The following is a 23,051-nucleotide window of genomic DNA, read 5'->3' as shown; positions in this document are numbered from 1 at the left end:
TTGTCAAATCATCCAGCATTATGTATTGCTCAAAACTTACAGCTGCATTAGAGGATGAAACTTAATTTATTAAAAGATGTTGTTTTTGTTTCCCTTCTACAGAGGCTGGATGAGTGCTTAATTCTAAAAGCAGTTACCAATAGAAATGGTTTGAATTCAATTTGAATTCTACACTTGCTTAGAATTCTTTTAGTGCTTGGTGTGATCAGCAAAAGACCTTCACACTGAACACTAAAACTGGATCCTTCTACTATGTAAACAGCTGAGTAACATGCAGTAAGTCATGTCCCCTATACAGTGGTACCTCGGGTTACATACGCTTCAGGTTACAGACTCCGCTAACCCAGAAATAGTACTTCGGGTTAAGAACTTTGCTTCAGGATGAGAACAGAAATCGTGCTCCAGCAGCACAGCAGCAGCAGAAGGCCCCATTAGCTAACGTGGTGCTTCAGGTTAACAGTTTCAGGTTAAGAACGGACCTCCGGAACTCCTAAATTAAGTACTTAACCCAAGGTACTACTGTATAAATATAAGAAAACTACTTTTAATATTAAATCTACAAATGATTAAAACTTGCAGAGTATTTTATTTGTTTGATACGTATTTTACAAATGACAACAACATCAACCATTCAGGCTGCAGCTGTCTATTATACCTAAAGATGGCATATTAAAACACATATATTGTACTGCAATTTCTACAAAACTTACAATGACTAATTCTGCAGGGGGAATAAATTTTACAGAGCAAACTAAGCATTACATTCCAAGCTACCAGGAGACATGTGCATCTATGTTACAAGTGATATTTATTTACTTTTCATGTGTGCAAATTAAAGCGCAAGGCTAATTTTAACGTTAACTTAGCTAGCTTTTATCTCCTAATGACAAAAGAATATTGTGAGATTATGGCTTTGAAATGTCTATTTCCTAAAAAGTGACTTGAGTTATATTTAATGCTTAGCATTTATAGAGTGCTTTAGTGTTCGGAATGTGATGGAGACTTATTTTAGCACCCTGTTGCAACCAACCCTGTGTGGTAATTCAGTGTTTCCATAATAAAGATAGGATGGTCATTTCTCTAAGGCCACTTTGAGTGGGAGAGGCAACACTGGGTGATGGGTATTCTAGTTCCTGGTTCGGTTTCTAAGCCCTTGTGCTACACTTGCACAATAACCCTCATTTACAACCACATGCTTGCATTTGTGTTGCTCTACGGTAAGAATGAATTAAGATTTTTTTCCACTTATCTCAAGTTCTGAAGGCAAAGCTAGCCAGAAGCAGTCCAGAAATACATTTCCTGTTCCGTCTTGTCCGAGAGCTCAATATGTCAGATGAGTTCAACATAGGCAGCTACTGTGGTCTGTCCTCGAAGGTTCTGAGCTATACAAATATAGTTTCCACCATCAATGGTCTCAAAATCTTCAACGGTAATAAGGCTCTCAGAAATTCTCGTGGTGTGACCAATTCCTCTGTCGATCAGCCTCCAAGAGTCTTGGATAACCACAGGCCTTTCATACTAATGATTGGAAAACACTTAACATGAGATAGTAATCGGAAGCATTTCTGTAAACACAGTACTTAATTTTATTAACAGTAGTTTACTTGCTAGCGTAGGAGTTTTAATCTGAATGGCAGAGCTATTGCGGAAGATGCAGAGGCTGCTGGTTTTGCAATAAGAATCCCAGCTGTTCCCATACAATGAAAGATGTGTTTGCTGCTTCTAGGGCTGTCCTGTTTGTTTCTGCCCTTTTAATCTGAAGGGGAAACATGACCATTTAAGGCTGTCCTCTCTTTGTATTCATGGCAGATGAAGATTACTTACTGGGGAATTTTAGCATCTATATGTGACATGCAGCCAGATCCTAGCTAGGCACGTTTAACTGGAAGTAAGGCCAACAGAGTGTGGCAGCAGATTGCAGCCTTAATACAACATCCTCCATACTTCCTTAATTGTATTTTGTCTAGTTTAAACACCTTTGGGAAAACTGGTCCTATGATTTTTTTGGGGTTCAGATTATTTGGTATATAACCGAGTCTGGGACTCACCAGTGTAAGGTGATCAAGGATGTAAAGATTTAAGTCTTTTAAATACCACCTTTGAAAAGTTAATTGAATCCATGCAGTAGGGGGAACTTCAGACATTTGGTATGTAGTCCTGCCATCTGTTTTGTCAAGACTTAAAGTGGTTTTAGTGGGATTTATGCATGAGAGATCATGGGGCAGAACTGTGCCACTTCAGACACAGTTGCGGTAAAAATATTCAAAATATCCAAGCACCATATTGCAAAGGCACAACTGACTCTACCACCTCTCAAAACCAGAAAGAGGCTTTGGAACAAATTGCATTTTATCCTAATGCCCACTATCACCACACATATTATCTGCTAATAAAGGAAATTCTACAAATCAATGTTACTGTGTTACTAATCAATTTTAGTAGCCACATATTGCTAAACTGATGGCATGAGCTGGATTTGAGACAGGATAAGAGTTTGTGTTGCTGTAATAACTGCGTACACCTGCAGCTTCAGTAACACTGTCATATTAATCTGTGAATTTACAATATATAGAAAAATAAAAGGAAACTCGAAAGGGTCAATTACTGTTCTACAGAAGAGTGGATGAAGATAAATTGATTTTTAAAAATCTAGTGGTGAAGAATCAAAGTGCAGAAGGGAAATAACCCTCAAAAATTTATCAGGATTTCCTAGTAGGGAAATGTTGTGGTAGATTATAATGATAAGAGCTCTCTGTAAAGCACATTCCTTGTCTACTCATGTAGATAGCTTTATAGTAGTCCTTTTGTTAGGCTTTTTGGGTATAGACTTATCCAAAACATGGATGGCCAATTTTGGGCCAAATCAGGCCTTTGTGTATAATCTTTCCAACCTAAAAGTGTCAGGGGGGAAAAAAAAACAGATTACCAGTCAACATTACCCTCTGCCTGCATCATCCTCAAGACTTCAGCAACTTTGTCGCTAATAAGCTTTGTTTTCACGCCTTCCAAAATTTCACGATGGACTACCGGTAATTTGCGTGTTCATAATTTTCTATTTTTAAATTTTTTTTAGAGAAATAACAAAACAAATAGCAGTTTACCTTTTGCCCTGGATATATCCAATTAAACTCCACTTCTACATCTGGCTCCCCCAAAACTGTGCACAGAACACTGATATCATCGCCACCTTCTGCTGTACTGGATGATGCTTTGATTGTAGTTGAAGGCGGGCCACTAGGGACTGGTTCAAAGAGATGGGCGAGAGACAATAAAAAGCGATTCCCCATTTTTAATAGCCTACCGGGGCTGCAGATGGACCAGCTTGACTTGTAGAAATCAGCAAGTGAAAATTCCACAACATGGAAACCAAGATCACCAACTGCTAATAGTTGCACTCAAGTTACTGTCGTCAACATTTACGCAGGGAGTAGGAAAAAATATTGACAATTTAAAATTCTACTCAAAGTCAATTTTTAATTCATTATTGCTCAACCCCACCCAAGAGACACACAACTCTCTTGTAATTTGTTCACAAATTAGCTGCAACTGCTGTTTGGGGGCAAAATTATTTATGGGTGCAGATATATTACTGTAGTATTCCAAGGCTTCCCTTGGTTTTAAGTGCTCTTTAACATAGCTTGTGGGAAATATAGGTATTGCATTAAGATAACAGAGAACTACTATCTTCTGCCTCAATTTCAAAGTAGATATACGCTCGAGGTTTAGAAAGTTTCACTATGCTGATAATTTTTCTTGGCTGACTTCAGAAAACACATTTGAATGTGTTTTGCTTGTGGTGAAGTAGCCTGAGTTGTTCAGTATAAACCTGAGTACCTAGGTAGTTCACCATAAGGTAAAGGTAAAAGACCCCTGGATGGTTAAGTCCAGTCAAAGGTGACTATGGGGTTGTGGCGCTCATCTCACTTTCAGGCCAAGTGAGCCAGCATTTGTTCACAGACAGCTTTCTGGGTCATGTGGCCAGCACTGATGAAACCGCTTGTGGTGCAACAGAACACCGTGATGGAAACCAGAGCACATGAAAACACCATTTACCTTCCTGCCGCAGCGATACCTATTTATTTACTTGCACTGGCATGTTTTCAAACTGCTTGGTTGGCAGAAGCTGGGACAGAGGAACGGGAGCTCACCACCGTCACAGGTATTCAAACCACCAACCTTCTGACTGGCAAGCCCAAGAGGCTCAGTGGTTTAGACCACAGCGCCACCTGCATCACCATGCAAATTAACACAGATCACCACTGTGTTAACCTGTGTGGGAAATTACTCAGGGCCAGTTTAAAGCACTCTGTCTGAGAACGTACAGTAGAACTGCTTTGATGTTAGCCTGAGCCATTCAGTTAGTTTTTTTACCTTCCACATAAAGCAACTGGTACTTGATGGAAATCTGAGGTGCTCCCCACGATTCTGCTCTGCAGTAAACCACTCCCTTGTGATCGGATGTTGGATGCTTATAGATAAAACCCTTCTTCACATCATAAATAATGTTGGTTCCATCCACTTGGATTTCTTCGGCTGGGAACTCCTGGTGCAATGAGACTTTAACTGACGGGCTGGTCACTCGGCAAGGAACTACCGCTGGCTTATCTGGGTTGAGGTAGACAACTTCAAAATAACTGGCAGAGGGAACGAAGAGCTCCCCTTTATCTGTAGGAAGAAGCAAGGCAATGGATATTAATCATGCGCCAGTCATTACCATTTTAACCGGCACTATAGCAAAAACATCAATAATGGGAGAAATGGTTTATTGGCAGAATTCTGATTTTCACCAACAAGTAACCTTTAAGAGTAGTTTTCTAAAAGAAAATGAATGAGCTAATTGAAATATATAATGGCTTCATTGCATCTCTAATTTGCATGTCCCCTGTAAGCAAATGCCCAATCTATCTCAGGGGTAAACAAACCACTCTTGGGAGACTAGTGAGCCTTGTGAAACACACACCCCAAAGCCACATGAAGGCTGGCATACATGAAAAGTGGATAACAAGTTGTCCAAGCCTGACCTAGTGAGAGAGGCAACCATAGTACCTCTGCAAGAATTACATTTTCAGTTGTGATTTCAAATACTTAGCAACTGAATTTAAACACTAAGCCCCAAATCACTAAGCCTTTATTGAATGTGGCCATGTGCTCAGCAGGGCCTCTCAGACTGCGAATGCAGCTTCCATAACACATTGCATGTAGTTTTAAAAGAATCCTAACAGCATATTTGGATCTTCCAGCATAAGTCTCAGAATGGTGACTGCATTTCTGAATTTTTAAAATAACCAGATCTTTCCAAATTGAGCTATTGTACTAACTTCACCACCTAGAATCCTCTACTTCTGATCAGAATCTGTACTGGTAAAAGGTAAAGGACCCCTGGACGGTTAAGTCCAGTCGAATTCTACTATGGGGTGCAGCACTCGTTTCCGCTTTCAAGCCAAGGGAGCTGGCGTTTGTCCGCAGACTGCTTTTCCAGGTCATATGGCCAACATGAATAAACCTCTTCTGGTGCAGCAGGACACTATGATGAGTGCCAGAGTGCACGCTGTTTACCTTCCCACTGTTGTGGTGCCTATTTATCTACCTGCACTGGCATGCTTTTAAACTGCTAGGTTGGCAGGAGCTGGGACAGAGCAACGGGAGCTTACTCCGTCCTGCGGATTTGAATTTCCATTCTTGTGATCAGCAAGCCCAAGAGGCTCGGTGCTTTAGATCGCAGTGCCACCCACGACCCCAAATCCGTACCAATCATGATTTGTAGACTTTGTATCCTAGTTCAATCACCGCTCTTTACACAGTGCATTTTCACCTCACATTATTGCTCCTTATCTAGCTTATTCATTAGGGACACCTACCCCTCAACCTGGTACCTGCCAGATGTCTCATCCGCTCCCAGCAGCACATCCAGTGGTGAGGAAATTAGTCAAAAACTTGCAGTTTGAGGAAGGCTGCATTAAGGGATGATGTGCATGCAGTGACTTTTTAACTTCATCCACCACTGCACACCTTAAATAACCATAATGCGGCTGACTGTAAATTTTCTCTACAAAACAGACAGCAGGCACTAATTAACCATTCTTCTTTTTTAATTTGCTTTGATCTCCAATAAAATATTTTCACTGTGTAAACAAGCAACTTAAATAAGATAAGGTATTACCAAAAGACGATGACTGATTGCATAAACAAACCGAAATACAGCAGTGCTAAAAAATAAACTGCTTTGAAAAATGAGCGTGTAACTAATGAGCACAAAAGAGGTCATAATCTGCACTATCAGAAACACTTGCTGCCCACTCGATACAGGGATACCGTGAAGTGCAAAGATGAAAAAAAAGATAGCATTAAGGAAGGACCTTTCTACCTCTGGAAGCAATGAGCCATTCCATTACCTGCAAAAAAGATGTACGTTGAGCCCGTTTTGGTCTCATCCTTCTTGCAATTGTAGCCACTGCATTGCAGGAGCCAGCAGCTGTATTGACCAGTGTCTGCTGCAGTGGCATTTGCCAGAATCAGCTGCCCATATCTGTCATGTTGCCTGATGCTAGCAAGGACAAAGAGAAAACACAAAGTCAAAGGTTATGGAGGACCGTTTCAGTCCAAGAACTGCATTAGTTCATGGCAAAGTTTATTGGGGCAACATGCTAGTGGCGGGTTCACATGACATGCCAAGTGAAGGTTTATAAATCAAGGTCTGGTTAACCATAGTTCAGAATGATGGTCTGAACTCGGCCCTAATGGCCTAATGGCGCCAGTGACAGGGATCTTCTACCCGCTGTGCAAAAGGTGTACCAGGAGCAAGAGCCACCACCAAGGCTGCAGCAGGGGGAAGTAGAGATGGGGACTTGGAGCCCATGTTGCTTCTCTTCAAGGTATCAGCAACCAGTGTTAGAAACTGAGATATGAAAGCCAGGAGCAAAATGGCACCTTAAACCTAGGTTATGGGCGCAACAATGGAATGTCTAGGCACACTTTTTTTATAACAAGAAACGGAAAATGAATGAACTGCAGCTAAAATCTTATACAGGTAGGTAGCTGTGTTGGTCTGCTGTAGTCAAAACAAAATAAAAAAATTCCTTCCAGTAGCACCTTAGAGACCAACTAGGTTGGTCAGATACAAACTTAGTTGCTCTCTAAGGTGCTACTGGAAGGAATTTTTTTATTTTGTTTCGACTAAAATCTTATGTTCAATTTTCACATGGTCTAATCTAATCCTCATTTGAAGACTGCAAAAAACAAAGCCATACTTCCCCTGCCCACCCCCTTAATATTCTTATGAGGGTCCCTTCTCCAGTCCTCAGAAAGGAGCTAGAAGTCGGGAGGCAGAAAAACGTCCTCCTTTCATTCCAGCAGTGGCAGTTTTAATCTGAAATCTTAGGCGCAGTACTGCTCTCAGGGCTCAGAAACTGCTCGCATTAATGAAATTCCCTGTCACAAAATGCGCCGAGAACAATGGGAGTTTTGAATGCTGACAGCAACAGAAGGAAGTGGACACAGGCCAACCTCTGCTGCTGGACTTCAATATACCGTACAAAACACCCAGGCAAGGATTTTGGAGAATTCCAACAGAAACAGAAATGGTAGCAGAAACTGCCATAGTTCACTTATTCATCCCATGTCCAGAACTGAAATCAATTTAGCAAATACAATCAACACAGTGGTACCTCAGGTTGCAGATGCTTCAGGTTACAGATGCTTCAGGTTACAGACTCCGTTAACCCAGAAATAGTACCTCGGGTTAAGAACTTTGCTTCAGGATGAGAACAGAAATCGCACAATGGTGGCGCGGCGGCAGCGGGAGGCCCCATTAGCTAAAGTGGTACCTCAGGTTAAGAACAGTTTCAGGTTAAGAAAGCACCTCCAGAACAAATTAAGTTCTTAACCCAAGGTATCACTGTATTCACTGTTGGTATTGCTTTCGGCCCATACATGAAATAATTACTACCCGCCTCCCCTGTCATATGAATTGCATTTTCTTTGCACTGAAATGAATGGGATGGAATAACATAATGACAAACTAATGACATAATTTAAGGACCAAGCACACTTACTCATCATGTGTGGTAAAGAGAATGAGACACAGCACCGCAGATGCTCCTAATTAAATGTCACTGGTTAATACTGTTGATGATATTGATTTATGGGATCAAAACCAGTTAGAAACTCAAGATATATAAACTAGATGCCAAGTGCACCTTAAATCTTGGTTACGGCCACCACAATGGAATGGCTATTTTCCAGGGAGTTGGACCAATTTTACAATTCTACGATTCTACATTGTTTGACTGTAGCTTGCTCTTACAACAGTTCACTTGTACCAGGATGCAAGAAGGAGAAACACACACACAGTGATAATGGTACAAACTATGGACTAAGGCAGAGTTTTTAAACTGTGACCCAAAAATCTCCACATAGTTGTAACTGGACCCACGCCAGTAGCAAAACGTGTCTGGTACCTGGCTAATTTCTAACACTGATCAAAACATAAATACTCTGCAAGTGTTTGCATGACCAAAGCAACAAATACCACCAGACAATTTATTTTTGTTTCTTGGCACTCGATATAAGAAAGCAAAGGCGTTGTCAGTAAGATTGCACAGGGCAGCATTCAATTTTTCATGTCCTCTTTTTCTAGGACACGTCCTCTTTTTCATGAGTAGAGTCATCACAGAGATCCATTGTTAAAAGTAGAAGTCGGCAAATGTGTTCTCTTTTTTTCTCTTCAAAATATGGCAGCCCTATGACATATGCTCTGGGCACTATTAAAAAATCTATTATTAATTAATAATAATTATTATTATTGCTGCTGCTGCTATTTCTCAAATTTCTATACTGCACTTTAACTGAGGATCACAGGGCAGTTTACAGTATAAAAACACAACCATGCACAACACAGTAACAAACAAAACCAACAATCTGCCCCTCAACACACATACACAATTTCAAAGGGTATATAGATGGTTTTATTAGCCAAAGGCTAATTGAGAGGGTGTGGTGCTTAGGGTGGCAGAGGGGTTAGATATGGTCATTTGAAGAGAAGAGGATCTCTTTCCCAGTTGTGACTCTATATAGTGAGCACATAGGAAGAATAAAATGGGTAGGAATCCCTCAGCTGTTTACTTGTGAATCCTGCTTGGCTTCTTGTTTATCTTTGGACCTCATAGGAAGGGGCTTGGCTGGTAGCAGCCATGGGACGAATACTTTGCATGAGCCCCTTTTGGGGAGCTAACCAAAAAGTGAATAATGTGATTGTAGCTTAGGAATATATGCCTGCAGAGAAAATGGTAAGATATTCAATACTGTACTGAGTATCTCTAATACAGAGAAGCAGTTGTGCCTGAACAATTTTGACTCCCCCAGTTATCACAGTCTGCTAAATATCGTTAGAGCACCACTGAATGAGACAAATTAAGGTCAGAATTAATTAGCAAACCATACAGTTTGATTGGCTCAACTCTTTACACAATAAGCCATCCATCAAACCCTCTACATATAAGCCATCCAGCAATCAAAATAACCAAATAACTTTCCAAGGAAATCCATATTGTATCCCTAAGGAAGCTAAATAATTAGGACTTTGAAAGAAATCAATCTCTTCCAGAGTTTCCTTCCCACCCACATATGCACTGATTCAGTTCATGCAAAGCAAAGCTAGTTCTATTGCGGAAATGCCAACATTCTATTGTCCAAATCCCTACACAACCTGGGATATCTTTTTGAAATATTAGTTCCCAGTAAGAACCCATTAAGATAAACTCGTATGTAGATGTATCAGTGCTGTACAAGAAAGCCTAGGTGTGTTTTTTAATTTTAGGCAAGCACTGCGCTAACACAGAGTTTGATGTTGGGTGAAACTTTAAAAAATCATAGAAATTTCAGCCCCACCCCTTTTTAAAGGCAAGTTTCAAGATGCTAGAAAGGCATACTTGACAAAAGAAAAGAAGCCAAATGTACATGAAAAGTTTCGACCACTTCAAACCAGAGTTTCAGAGCCCCTCTGCATAGTTTGTTGTCTCTCCCACTGATTAGCAGAAGCATTAAGATATTATGCAAAATAAACAAGGAAATATACTTAATATGCACAATTTAGACACATTGCAGAATTCAGTTTTCTCACCCCAAAATTTAGATTACTGTGGTATAAAATTTCCATTTAAAAGCGAAGTATAAAAAACCTCAGCCCTACTATAAGCACTCTATCAGCAGCTACCAGCTTCTTATATCTAAATTATGTGCAGCCTAATCCTATGCTTATTTACTTAGAAGTAGGGTCTCAGCAAGTTGATCGTTCTGAAACCAGTTCATTGGACTTCAGTGTTAATCTGAAAATGGTTCGAATTTCTGGTGCAAAGGGTTTGAAATGTAACAGTCCGAGAAGAAGAAACAGAATGGTATCTGAGTTGTTTGTTTGTATCCATCAACACAAACAGCCAGCTTCAATAGAGATCTTAGTTCCTGAGGTCATTAAAACTGCCTGCAACCCCCTACTGATTAATCTGTTGTATCGGCAACTGTCTAGGATGCTAACTGTTTTCTGATTAGCCCGCTCTCCTCTTTAAATGACAGTAGCTCAATTCAGAACTTCTTGCGAGGCCAGCACAGGACCAGATGGTCCTGCTGTGCTGGAATTATGGATATACTGTCTGCTTTGGACTTACTACCCTTTGCCCCTCCTTGAGAAGGCATGAGGTTGGGTGCAAGTCTCCCCTTCTGCAGCTCAGCAGCATGTATCCAGACACACATTTGTTCTTTTGCATGAGTAAGTGAGGTGTAGCCATACACAATGGAGAATTAACCACCTATGAGTTCTTTCTCAAACATTTACATTTCTGTCATTGGCTAAAGCTTGCTTCCTGGTAATGAATGCTTTGTAAGTCAAAAGCTTGCATGTTTACCAAGAAAGTTGGAATAATAAGAGATATCCCTTAATCTGTTTCCTATGCCCATGAAAACTGCCTTAATTGGTGATGCACTTGACTTATCAAAGCATCATATGTACAGTAGATCCTGAAAAACAGGTTCACAAATTTCAGACGCATCCCTTTCTTTCTCAACTTGAAGTATGTCGCTAGAGAAATGCAAAATGTGGCAATTGGCAGAAACTGCTCCAGTTGCAGTCCATGATACCTAATCTTCTAAAGACTGACTGACTGAATGAACAGAACATTAATAATAAGAAGTAGCACTTATATGGAGAATAAAGATGGAGGAAACAAAATTGATCCTCAATATTGATAAAATATGCCATAAAGCAAATTCATATTACACCCTTGCATATTCATTTGACTAATGTCACTATTTACAGGAAATGGGCACCAAATGATTAAAGATGCTAGCAAGTACAGCATCTGAATACCACTTTAGCAGTGGTTAGAAGTAGCACACATTGAAGCCGACCATTGGAATAATAGCTCTGCAGTTTAGACAGACAGATGTGGAAGAGGACATCCCAGAATAAAGACCACATCCGCACCACACATGAAAAGCACTCCTATACCACTTTAGCAGTCATGGCTTCCCTCCTAAGAATCCTGGGAACTGTAGTTTAAAGTGCTGTGAACTGTAGCTCTGTGAGGAGTAAACTACAATTCCCGGGATTCTTGAAGAAAGGAATGACTGTTAAAAGTGATAGAAATGTGTTTTTAATGGATTTGTGGATGTGACCAAAGACTCATAGCCACCACTTCAAACAAGCTGACAAATACCAACTTGAAAGGAGGGTAGCTGCAGTAACTTGGAGTTTGTAGGTTAACAGATCATATGCTTAAGGGCTAAACCTTGATGAACATATATTAATCACCCTATAGTTGAGTATCATCATGCATTTATGATTGTGAGGGCTACTCAGTTCTGCAAAGGCCGAGGGTAGATTCTAATGATTGGTTTGCAGGTTGAATATCACGTATGTGCAAGTAGTTACTGAAGTAAGAACACAAGGATAACTAAGGAAATAGAAGCTGACGAGTCAAGGGCAGTTTCCCATGACGGTCTATCTTGATTGAGATGAAGCCAAAACTACAAGGAGATGAAGGGTTTCACCCTCACAGACTCTGGGAGAAAAGGTACTATTACAAACAAGAGTGATGAAATTCTTTATACGGGAGCTTGGAGATTTCTTAGTGCTGAAAAAAGCAAACAGATCAGATATACTGTATTATTAATGTCATCAGTTCTTGCAGAAGAACTAGTAGTGATGTCAAATCAGCTTAATACATCTTTGCAACAGCAAAATGCTGCCCAACACCCACAGCAAGCTCTGAATAACTTGGGAAACAGTGGAAAAGACATTTGTTTATTTATCTATTTATTTATTTTCTATACCACTTTATATTTTTAAGAAAAATCTCAGCGGTTTACAGCATATGAAGCATATTAAGGCAAGGTTTACCTCGCCTGGGCCAGTTCACTCCCGCGGAGATCGCTCCGTGGACTGTATTGCGTCTGTGCAGACGCAACTTCCAGCGCCTACGTCGACACGACCTCCAGTGCCAGGGAAGCGAGTCCCTGCTCTGCGCAGGTTTAGCGCAGCGCGCAGGGACTCACCGAGCAGGTGGCTCGGTTGGGGGTGTCTCGTGGGCCGTTTAAACGACACCCATGGGCTGCTTTATTATATCAATAAATCAATAAAACAATCTGAAAAAGTCAAATATAGAGTATACAGTCAAAGCAAAATAACAGAAAACTAAAATATTATCTTAAAATATTTCAAAATAAAACATTACAAAGAAGGTCAACTACAGAATGCATATAACATAGTATAGGGCTGGGTACGTCTGCCCCCTAGGCCAGGTGGAAAAAGCCTTGCAGGAAGCGGCCTTCAGCACTCACAGCTGGGCGATGTTCCTCCAGCCTCATGAGGAGTCTCTCTTGTAGGGCTGGATGGGTATGGGCCCTGCTCCCTAGGTCAGGTGGAAAGGGCCTTGTAATGTGCGGCCTTCACGCCTCACAGCCAGGAAATATGTACACCATATGTACACCATCAGCATGGTAAGAGATGGTCATCCTGAGTGTTGCTTCTGGGTTTTTTTGGGGGGAGACTGCCTTCTGTTCAGAGCACTTTTGTGGGAAAGATGAAATTGAAGGTGGAATCATTCATGATGAATGTAATGGTGATCTTGATGAGCGCCAATTAAAATCAAGTGTGGCATGCCAGCTTTGGTAAACCTGTTCAGGATCACAATAATATCCTTCTACCAGGTTCTTTGCAAAGTATAGATGGAACCAATTGTTGTTATATTAATCATCATCAAAAACATTCTAAAGGCTGAAATATAAAAAGCCCAAAGTATCAAACTGTCGTCTCTCATGGTTCCAAATCATCCAAGGGAGACTTTCCCTAAACTATCTGCAAGGGCTGCAGCACCACCTGAATACTCTGTGCCCAGAGATCTGCATCTCATGAAGAAAATGACAGGAAGATTTAGCTGAAAAAAGCCAGTACAAGAGTAATTCATCACCTGTGCACCATGGTATAGCTAGTTATTGATGGAAGCTTGAAGATACTCTTTCATTGTCTTTCTGTTCTTTGCTTTCAAAAAACAACGCACCTTGGGTTTCCCCCCAGTCCTTCTGTATCCTGTCACAGACTGTTTGCCATACTTATGGACCTTCAGAATGTGCTGAGCCAGCTGAAGCAAAGGTAGTGGCAAAGGTAGTATTTGGGGACTAGTTTTAACAAGTGGCTCTGGGCCTTCATGAGTACCATGTGATCATCCTCAAGAATACATCTGGCCAGCCAACCAGAAGAGCCTCTGAAGTGTACTTCCTGGAGGCAGTCAGCATCCAAAATCAGGTCCAGTCCTAGGATCGGGCAAACAGCAATGCATGTGGTCAGATGTTCCAGGGGTCAGGGAATCTGATGATAATGGGGTCAAGAGCAGGAATCAGCAAGAAAGGGCCAGGAGTTACAAGCATTATTACCAGCAATTGACTGCTGCTGGAAGCTCTGCTTAAGGCTGAAGCCAGATGGTTCTCATCAGCACCTTCTCTCTATCCTTGAAGGTTGGGTCACTCTGCCTTCTCCCCCTTCAGGCTGTTCAGCAGGTGAAGCTGACTCCTGGCCCACAACAGACCTGAGTGCAACAGCACTCTTCCTGCTCTTGATTCCCAGAAACTACTGTACAGAGGCATACTGCCTCCAATAGTGAAGGCAAAAACTGAATTATCCTCCATAAATTTGTCTAACCCTTTTTTAAAGTCATCCAAGTTTGTGGCCATCACCACCTCATGTGGGAGCAGATTCCATCTTGTATGAGAAAATTCACTCACCTGGTTGGATTGCAAAGCTATTCCTTCAGAACTTCAATATGTACTGCTACTTGCAACCATAACTGAGAAAGTGGTACTCATACTTGGTAGTGTCTTCAGTTTTTTGGTGAATATGTCCTGTTATATAATAGCAACATGAATTACATGCTTACAGTCCTATTAAATGTTTACGGGCTTGCAATGGTCAGCTCTTTGGCATTTTATACGTTTGTTGGGCTCGGTTTCCTCTCCTCCATCTTTATTTTTCACTTACTATGTTGCTTTAGGCACATCAGTGGAAGAGCAGGGAAGTGCTATAAGCATTACTCACTTTGCCTCAGTCATCGCCTTTTCATTTACGGCACTTGAAATCAAAGGATATACATTAATATGTGATTCACAGCTATGAAACTACATGCTCCCTTCTACAATAAAAATTCACTATGTCTTACACAGGTTTAATTTTGCATTAAATTGTGGAGGTATTGAAGAGACATTGGTGATGCAACTTTCCTCATGCTAGAAATGTATTATTGTACGCCACCCCAATCTCTGAGCCGTGCAAGATTCCAGGGGTTCTAGCTGCTTACCCAGAGTTTAGTTTCCTTAGAACGAGGGAGAGCATACCCTGTATATGCAACTTGAGCCTATGATGGAGGGGCTCGCTCACAGCTGGGGGGGTGGGCTTCCTCTTACTGTGGCTGGCCCAGAGGATGCTTATTTGGCAAGGGGAAGCTGGAAAACCTGGAAAATGATCCTCCTTCCCCTTTCTCCATTTTTGGAACTGTGTGTGACAGAGAAATCCTGGTGAAATCCTCTCCAAGCAAAGTTGAAAAGGGGAAGTGTTGTTGCTTTCTTCTTCTTTGGCTTCCTTCAATGTCTCAGAGATCAATTAAAAGTGTTGAAGAGATCAGAACACCACTACCTTCCCTTTTTGGGAACAGATGCACTTTGGTGTATTGCTTGCTTAAGTATTTGTGTGTTCTCTCTCTCTCTCTCTCTCTCTCTCTCTCTCTCTCTCTGTGTGTGTGTGTGTGTGTTTGGATCTAAAGGAAAACATACATGTTTACATCATGTGAATACATAAAAAGGGAACTGCTGCATACAATCAGCTACAAAAACTGAGTCCTCTTTATACCGAAAATGAAATACCTGAAATGAAAGAAATGTGATGCTAACATACGAAGCACTAAGTATTTATCCCTTCCTGTAATTTGGAAGGAAAATGTAGCCAATCCACTTTAAATTACTTAACTGCAATGGTTCAGCCGTCAAAAATTTTTTAAGGAAACTTGTGGACTATTTATTCTTTTATTTTATTATTTAGAGCCTTAAACTGCAAGCATTTACTACTCAGAAGTAAGTCCCATTGAGTTCGATAAGACTTACTCTTTATTATGTGCCTGATCATTATCAGTTTCTTCTACTACCACTACTACTACTATTAATAAATACTACTACTACTACTACTACTACTACTAATAATAATAATATCATACAGTCATAATACTTCTTAGAATTCCTCAAATGACCTATTACTCTCTGAGGAGATCTACTTAAGGTTGAATGAAAGCCAGATACATACACAGACAATTTTACTATTTTGGAAATATTATTTCTTCTCCAGCCTCTTTCAAACTATGTTCTATGTCCTTCATGAACAAGTGTGTTAAGTTGTGTGTGTACGCAAACACATGTGGGGGGGGGGTGACAAACTGGGTCTTTGCCCTGGGTGACAGAAAGCCTGCTTATAATAACAACCCATACCTTGTTGTTGTTTAGTAGTGTCTGGCTCTTTGTGACCCCTTGGACCAGAACACGCCAGGCACTCCTGTCTTCCATCCATACCTAGGGCCATTATAGCCCTTGAACAGTGGGATATTCTGTTAAGATTCCACCCCACCCCCAAACTCACAATAGTATTATGGTGTAAGTTTGGCAGGCCAGATTCTACTTCATCATGTACATGGAATGTCCTCTTGAGTTGGAAGGTACACAGGGGTGCAGAGAGAGAAAAGGAGCAGCGGCATCAGAGGGAAGTACCAGAAATAAACACGGTGATAATTACAATGAAGCTTAGATGTATGCAAAGTAATTACAGTGACCATTCACAATGCAACGTAGATAAAGATCCTGGCATTTATATGTTAATAAAAACATACAGGATATCTAGTTCACAATTATAACTTTGTCAGCATTTATGATGCCACAAAACGTTTTGCTGCAGCAGACTAACAGGGGGAAACCCAGCAAGATGGGAGGTGTATAAATAAATAATACTAATTATCATTATTATTACTCCTCCTCCTCGTCTAATAGTTCCCTGAGGAGAGGGATTGATTGTTAAACCATTCTGGGAACTGCAGCTCTGGGAGGGGAATAGGGGTTTCCTTACAACTCTCAGCACCCTTAGAAAACTACATTTAAAAGTTCAGTATTTTAAATGGGTAACCAGATGCTGAGACTACTGAAGTACTAAAAAAAACTACAGAGTCCTCATTTCAAATTTACCATATCCTTTCAGGACATCACGCCTTGGAAAAAAAGGTCTTCGTTTGTCAAAGAACCTCGCTTACTTTTACAGTCAGGCATTTTGGCCTAATACTACACAAACACATTTAAAGTACAGTCAGTTCTGCCTTTACATAATTATTTATTAACTCCCTCTGGCCAAGGCTATGTGACAGTATTATTTCTGGTGAAATCTGCCATCTAGTGGTCAGATATGGTGCGGCTCAGTTAACTGCATAATAAAAACAAGACCATTTGGAATAATTGCAATACTGTACTGGATCTGGCCAACTAATGTATTTTCTAACTTGAGTGTGATGGAAGTTCATCAGAGTTAGAGGGATGTCGTATCTTGGAAAGCGTTCGCATTTTCTGGCTACCAAAGGTCTGTAAAACCTCAAACACTTCTTCCATAACATTATTTAAACTACATTTCAGAGTAATTGGTACTTGTAGCAAAAGCCACAACATCCTATGGCAATGAATTACCAGTATATGAGCTTTTAAAAATCATTATTATCCCAATGTAAGATACCAATCACTATAAACACAAATAATGCTAACCATATATATCAGAGTTTGACTTACACATCTTGTTATTCAGCAATGTATTCATTTATTTCTAATAGTAATTAAAATTTGGTGACTCTCCTAGGGAATCACCGCCCCCCCCCAAAAAAAATGTTCACAGCGAGGAACAAAACTTAGATAGGGGCCCTTGTCATGCAGCTAAAATTCATCTACACTTCTATCTTAAGAATGCTATTCTTGTTAGAAAACCCTATCTTGAAACAGCAGGTGCAGGATGTATCTAGAAAAAAAGCTTACTTCACAGTTTGCAATATGGCAAGCTAAAAGTAATTACAAATAAAGACTACTTTCCTAATCTAGTCTAGAATGTTGACAAAACATTCTCCTCTTGTGATAACATCTACCTTTTATTGCTATGTATTTCTTGGGCAGATGGGAATACAGTTACAAACTTAATTCATTCCGGAGGTCCGTTCTTAACCTGAAACCGTTCTTAACCTGAGGTACCACTTTAGCTAATGGGGCCTCCCGCTGCCGCTGCCACACAATTTCTGTTCTCATCCTGAGGTAAAGTTCTTAACCCGAGGTACTACTTCTGGGTTAGCAGAGTCTTTAACCAAAGTGTTTGTAACCCGAGGTACCACTGCACACCCAATAAGAAACTTACATCTGAGTTAGAAAACTAATTTCTGTAAACCACACGTGTGAAACAAGACTACCGCTGCACTCCTAAATCCATTCAGAAGTCCTAATGAATTATTTGGACTTACTTCCAGATAAATATGCACATCATAACACTACAGCTACAATTCTTTCAACAAAGAAGTTTCCAGATATTTCATCTGAGCAAAAGCCCCTGTCCCCTCTATTTAGCTTGAGTTCTGTTTTAGGTTAAATTCTATGGAAACAACATTGGCAATGGTCTGTCATAAATCCCTCTGGTCTGAAATCTTCTCCCCTTCTCTATACATTCCAATATATTTTACCAAAGGAACATCAACATTTGCATTGATTTAAAAAACAACAGCAGTAAAGTTTGGGCATAACTTTATTCATTTCCACCTTTCAAAGTCTTACCTGACCCTGTTGTGATCTGAAGGATGGCTCCATTCAATTTTATTTCCTTTACACCGCAGTTCTAAATTCTGTCCTGCAGAGAGGCTCAGAGTAGCAGCAGGTTTCTGAAAACGCCCCTTATCCATCACCTGTGTCATTATGGAATGGATTTTTGGAGAAGCATCTGTGGATTCTCTCTCCTTTAGTTTGGGAGTTTTGGGTTTTACTTTTTTGTTAGCGGGTTTAATCCTGTTCTCTCCCGGTTCCTTTGGACGCTTGTTCTTTGAAGGCTGACCAATAGCTATCACAAGAGAGAAGAAAATAATCACGCTCTATTTTGGGTACAAAAAAATTCCTGAAAGGGGTTTTTCACCTCACATATGGAAAGGAACCCATAATATTGACACAGGATTAGCATTTGTAACCAATTTATTTTAAATAGGCCAAAACAGCATGGAGGGCTTTTGTGTGTATATACATCCTGTTCATTTTTTGTTAGTTCAGGATGCTCACCAACAGGCAATTTTAAATCTGCATGGATTTAAATTAACACATGCAAATAAGCAATTACTAGGGCTTCCCATGGGATAAGATGACACTTCTGTGTAAAATCAATTATCTTTGCCAGAAGCTACTACTCTTAGTTAGCATTCATATGAACACGCAGTTGTAGAAAGAACAGCTGAGATTATAGGTTTGGAAGTTGACTTAGAATTCTAGAAAACTAAACTTGGTTTGTTCATGTAAAACTACTTGTAATCCTTAATTCTAATGTTTTTCCAAGAGATATATTCCCCTTTTAATTAGTACTGTATTATCCTTGTGCTAGCACCTATAAAAAGATTCCATGGGGAAATACTGTGTTTTGGAACAGAAACACAAATTACACCTGCAGTGACTGATCTAAGCAAGCTCATTCATGTATTGCTGGTCACTTGATACTGTACTGGGATAAATATGCCTATTTGACAATCTACTTAAGAACAAGGGCCACAGAGCAGAGTGGGAGTGCACATCTGTACTGGGCCTCAAGCTACCAGGTGACCCAAACTCTGAGGTTTCATTTCTTTAAAAGACAAGAAGGAATTTCCTGGTTCATTTTGAAGAAGGTATTCGGTCTTTCTCAGGGTAGGTATGTCACCCTAATTTTAGTCTCTAGAGTCAAACAATTGAGAAGGACTGCCTGGTTCATTATGAAGTTTCCCCCGCATGTTCCCTAGTAGGAGATAAACAGGACAGAAATTCAGTATTTTAGTGCAGCTGTGACGGGACAGTAGCATGCCCACCCAACAGCAAAAGCAGCATGCACTTTCCAACCAAGTTTTAATTTAATGCAAAAAATGTTTTTTCTTCCTGAGTATGCAAGCATTAAGAAAATCATATCTATCGTTAGCATATACATCTGTCAAGGGAGTTGGGTATTGCAGTTGCCCAGTTGATGTAATCCAGTGCTTTTTTTTCCTTAAAAAATGTTTAGGGGTACTCTCATTTTCCTACTCATATTGAAATACTGACACCAAACTTAGATTCACAAAATGTTTAGGGGTATGTGTACCCCTGCCCCCCCCGAAAAAAGCAGTGACTTAATCCATACCTTCTCATAGCAAGCTGATTGCTATGAGTTTGTGGCTACTAGACATTTCTAAATCTCTGGGTTTAGAAGGTGTTAGAATTTAATCAAGGCTTGTGGTGTTAAAAGCTAACTAAGACCTGTATGTACTGAGCTGTGTGCTAGGCATGTCTAGTGCCTTGGAATTAGCAAGTGTCCAAAGCTGTCAGGGCTGGAGTCAGACATAGGTCAGGAACAAAACCATGAATCACCTGAGGCCAGTGAAGTTAACTTTTTATTCAAGGAAACTCTTCTCTGAATTATTTATGAGTTATTGACATTACCTAAATGTTTAGTTGGGGTTGGCGGTTATTTTAATTTGGGTATAACTGCAAACTGTTTATTGTTGTTGTTATTGGTTTCTATTGATTAACTGGACTGTTTGTTGCTCGTATTGGATATTTTGTTTTTTTAATGTTTGATGCTTTGTTGTGTTTTTATATATGTTGTAAGCTGCCCAGCAAGATGGGCGGGATATAAATTTAAAAAAATATTTTTTATTGGGGGGGGGGAGGCAAAAAGACTTCAGCCCCTAGGAGTGGTGCAATGGTTAGAACACCAGACTGAGCCCAGACACCCATCTTCAATACAAACATGAACCCAGAACCAAACCGACTTAATCTTTCTCTCTCTCAATACATATCATGACCACAGCAGAACTGTTTAACGTCCTGCAACGCAGTCTAAAACTAATCCCAAAACATAGTTTTGGTAGACATTTCTTGCAATATGACAATATTTTCTGCACCAAGTATCACAGAAAGGCAAATAATCTTCCTCAAGTTACCTGGATTGGACATTGGGGCATCCTAACAGACTATTAAAACTCGTGTGAAGCTATTATCGGATACAAGTCCCTTTGATGCTCACCGGGAACTTTAAATACACAACTGCCAGGCTTTGCAAACACCGATCGATCGTGTCTTCCACTGGTGAAAACCACATTTTTTACCAGGATGCTTTATGGTGTTACCCTATTTTACATCTAACTTGAATAGAAGTTTTGTTCAAACCATAATACATTATTATATTAAAGTAACACCATGCGATATCCCGTGCCATGATATTAAAACCTTAATTAAAAAAACAAGTTTTGGGGTTTGTTGGTTTGCTTTCAAAGCTATGCATGTGAGCCATGCTGAGCAGCACAGTCATGTGGTAACTAAATGGGGTGTGGAGAAAAAGAAAAAAAAACCCACGTCCAAATTCTCAGCATTCTTTCCCGGGGCGAGGAGGGGTGGCAGCAGCTAACGGACTCCATTAATCTGAGGCACACTTGCCTAGCCAGGAGGAGATGGAGGCGCTCTGCCAAGTGGCGGGAAAGGCGGCAGAAACTGGGAGGCGGCAGTTCTCCCTCGCCCCCCAAAAGTTTTATAAGTGCGGCGTGGCACGGGATACACGCCATGGGGTGGGGTGGGGGGGGTTTAAAGGGTGTTTTTTGAAAGGGATGCTGAGCGTTGGAAGGCGGTGGGGCGCGCAAGACGCACAGCGGCCACCCGGGCGGACTCACCATTTTGCAGCGTTTGGTGGAAAAGCAGGAGCCCCAGCAGCAGCAGCCACGGCTTCATAGCGGGAAGAATAGGAGAAGTCGGCCGGGAAAAGGGCCCGTCGTCAACTCGGGAGGGCGGGAAAGCGTCGGCGGGAGGAGGCCGAGGCAGGCGGCCCGGCTCGACTGAGGCGGTTGTGAGGGAAAGCGGCCTTTTCCTTTCCCGCCCTCAGGCCCCCCGCGGTGCTGTCAGTCATTAATAGCGCTCGTGGCAGCGACGCCGCCTCAGGAGGGAGTTCAGGAGTTAAGTGGGGTGGAGGACGCCCCATTTTTTGTTAGTGAGAGACTCTCGCCCACCTCTCCACACGCCCTCCAGCTGTCTCTCCTCAGGCGCATGAAAACAGGGTGGTGGTGGTTGTTCTCAATATCTTTATTCCCACCAAGCCTGCGTTAATCCCATCCACATTGGCCCCAGCTGAGCTCAGTGTCCGCATGGCACCGGCTCCTGGACAACACCTGTTTTTTAAGTAGTCGTTGAATTTCTGGTGCTGGCAGGTGCTTTTTATGGACTTCATTAATGAAGGGTGTTTTAGTGCCCCCGCAATAATGGTTATTGCAGAGTTTGGCGCCTAAACCAGTGTTTTCCAAACTTGGGTCTCCAGCTGTTTTGGGGACTACAACTCCCAGCATCCTTCGCTAGCTAGGGATGGGAGTTGTAGTCTGAAAACTGCTGGAGACCCAATTCCCATCACCCCTCGCTAGCTAGGGACAATGGGTTGAATGAATAAGAACTTTATTTGCCTTAGCCATTGGCCATAGCAACAAAAGAGAACAAAATAAAAGTTGAGGATAATAAAACACAGTTTAGGATCCTGAATCAACTGTCAAACAGTGGACCTTATTCTGATTGTCTCACCTAAAAATCATGCAACCTTTGCTGTCACATGCTCCTCTTGATCCACCAGGAGAAAAGACACTGTGGCAGTGGGTGGATGACCCGGAATGGACAATAAAAGAGGGGTGATAATCTCGTTCCTCAGGTCTTGGTAAAGAGTGCAGGCCAGGAGGGCGTGCGCCACTGATTCAATGCTGCCATCTCCACAGAGACATAAGCGTTTTTTGTGTGGAATCTGTTGGAATCGTACCTCAAGTACAGCTGAGGGCAGTATATTCAGTCTTGCAAGGTTAAAAGTGTGTCTATATTTTGGAATTGCTAGGTTGTGCAGATAGGTTGCCAGAGAATCAAAGTAGGAGGATGGAAAATGGTCATACCATGGGCAAATTTTCCTTATTGTTGCCAAGTTATTCTGGCGCTCAATATCATTTAGGCATTGACAAATTAGAATGTTTTACTATAACCCACGGTGAGTAACTGTTGTGGGGATAAACCACAAGGAGTGATGTTTTTGATCAACAATTTTAGACCAGGCACTCTTGTGACAGTCTTGTAGCACTAGGGATATTAGACCGGGGGGATTTGAGTTTTGGCGAAGCCAGCAGTTAAATGTCCTGCGCCAGATCTGTAATTCTACCAAGGGGATATTGGCCTCTAAGCGCAATGATGTGTTTGGGACACAGGGTGGTATAGGAAAAATTTGCCTTAAGAACTTT

At 41.1% G+C, this 23,051-nt stretch overlaps 1 protein-coding gene across 2 annotated transcripts; it reads right to left on the bottom strand.

The window, feature by feature from the left end:
* Window positions 1-566: 566 nt before the first annotated feature.
* Window positions 567-21,777, bottom strand: PDGFRL (platelet derived growth factor receptor like). 2 transcript variants are annotated; one of them, XM_081924586.1, is made up of 6 exons: window positions 21,465-21,777; window positions 18,367-18,646; window positions 6,393-6,544; window positions 4,372-4,665; window positions 3,102-3,241; window positions 567-1,518 (listed from the first exon to the last, which is right to left on the bottom strand). In XM_081924586.1, the coding sequence occupies exons 1-6, from the start codon at window positions 21,520-21,522 to the stop codon at window positions 1,330-1,332; spliced, it is 1,113 nt and encodes a 370-aa protein (XP_081780712.1). In that variant the 5' UTR covers window positions 21,523-21,777; the 3' UTR covers window positions 567-1,329. The 2 variants fall into 2 exon arrangements, with proteins under 2 accessions (XP_081780712.1, XP_081780713.1); XM_081924587.1 differs by lacking the exon at window positions 21,465-21,777 and adding an exon at window positions 21,154-21,242.
* Between the last annotated feature and the right edge of the window lie 1,274 nt (window positions 21,778-23,051).

This window comes from Podarcis melisellensis (assembly GCF_964234715.1).
Source record: "Podarcis melisellensis genome assembly, chromosome: 9".
Classification (NCBI taxonomy): Eukaryota; Metazoa; Chordata; class Lepidosauria; order Squamata; family Lacertidae; genus Podarcis; species Podarcis melisellensis.
The sequence above is the reverse complement of the archived record's forward strand: the minus strand, read 5'-3'. Positions and strand labels throughout refer to the sequence as shown.

Excerpts from the sequence above, each read along its gene's own strand:
- PDGFRL (XM_081924586.1), bottom strand. The coding sequence starts at position 21,522 with ATGAAGCCGTGGCTGCTGCTGCTGGGGCTCCTGCTTTTCCACCAAACG. Across the intron at positions 18,647-21,464 it reads CCACCAAACGCTGCAAAATG|CTATTGGTCAGCCTTCAAAG; the intron begins GTGAGTCCGCCC and ends CTCTTGTGATAG. Across the intron at positions 4,666-6,392 it reads AACGTACATCTTTTTTGCAG|ATAAAGGGGAGCTCTTCGTT; the intron begins GTAATGGAATGG and ends TTCTTCCTACAG.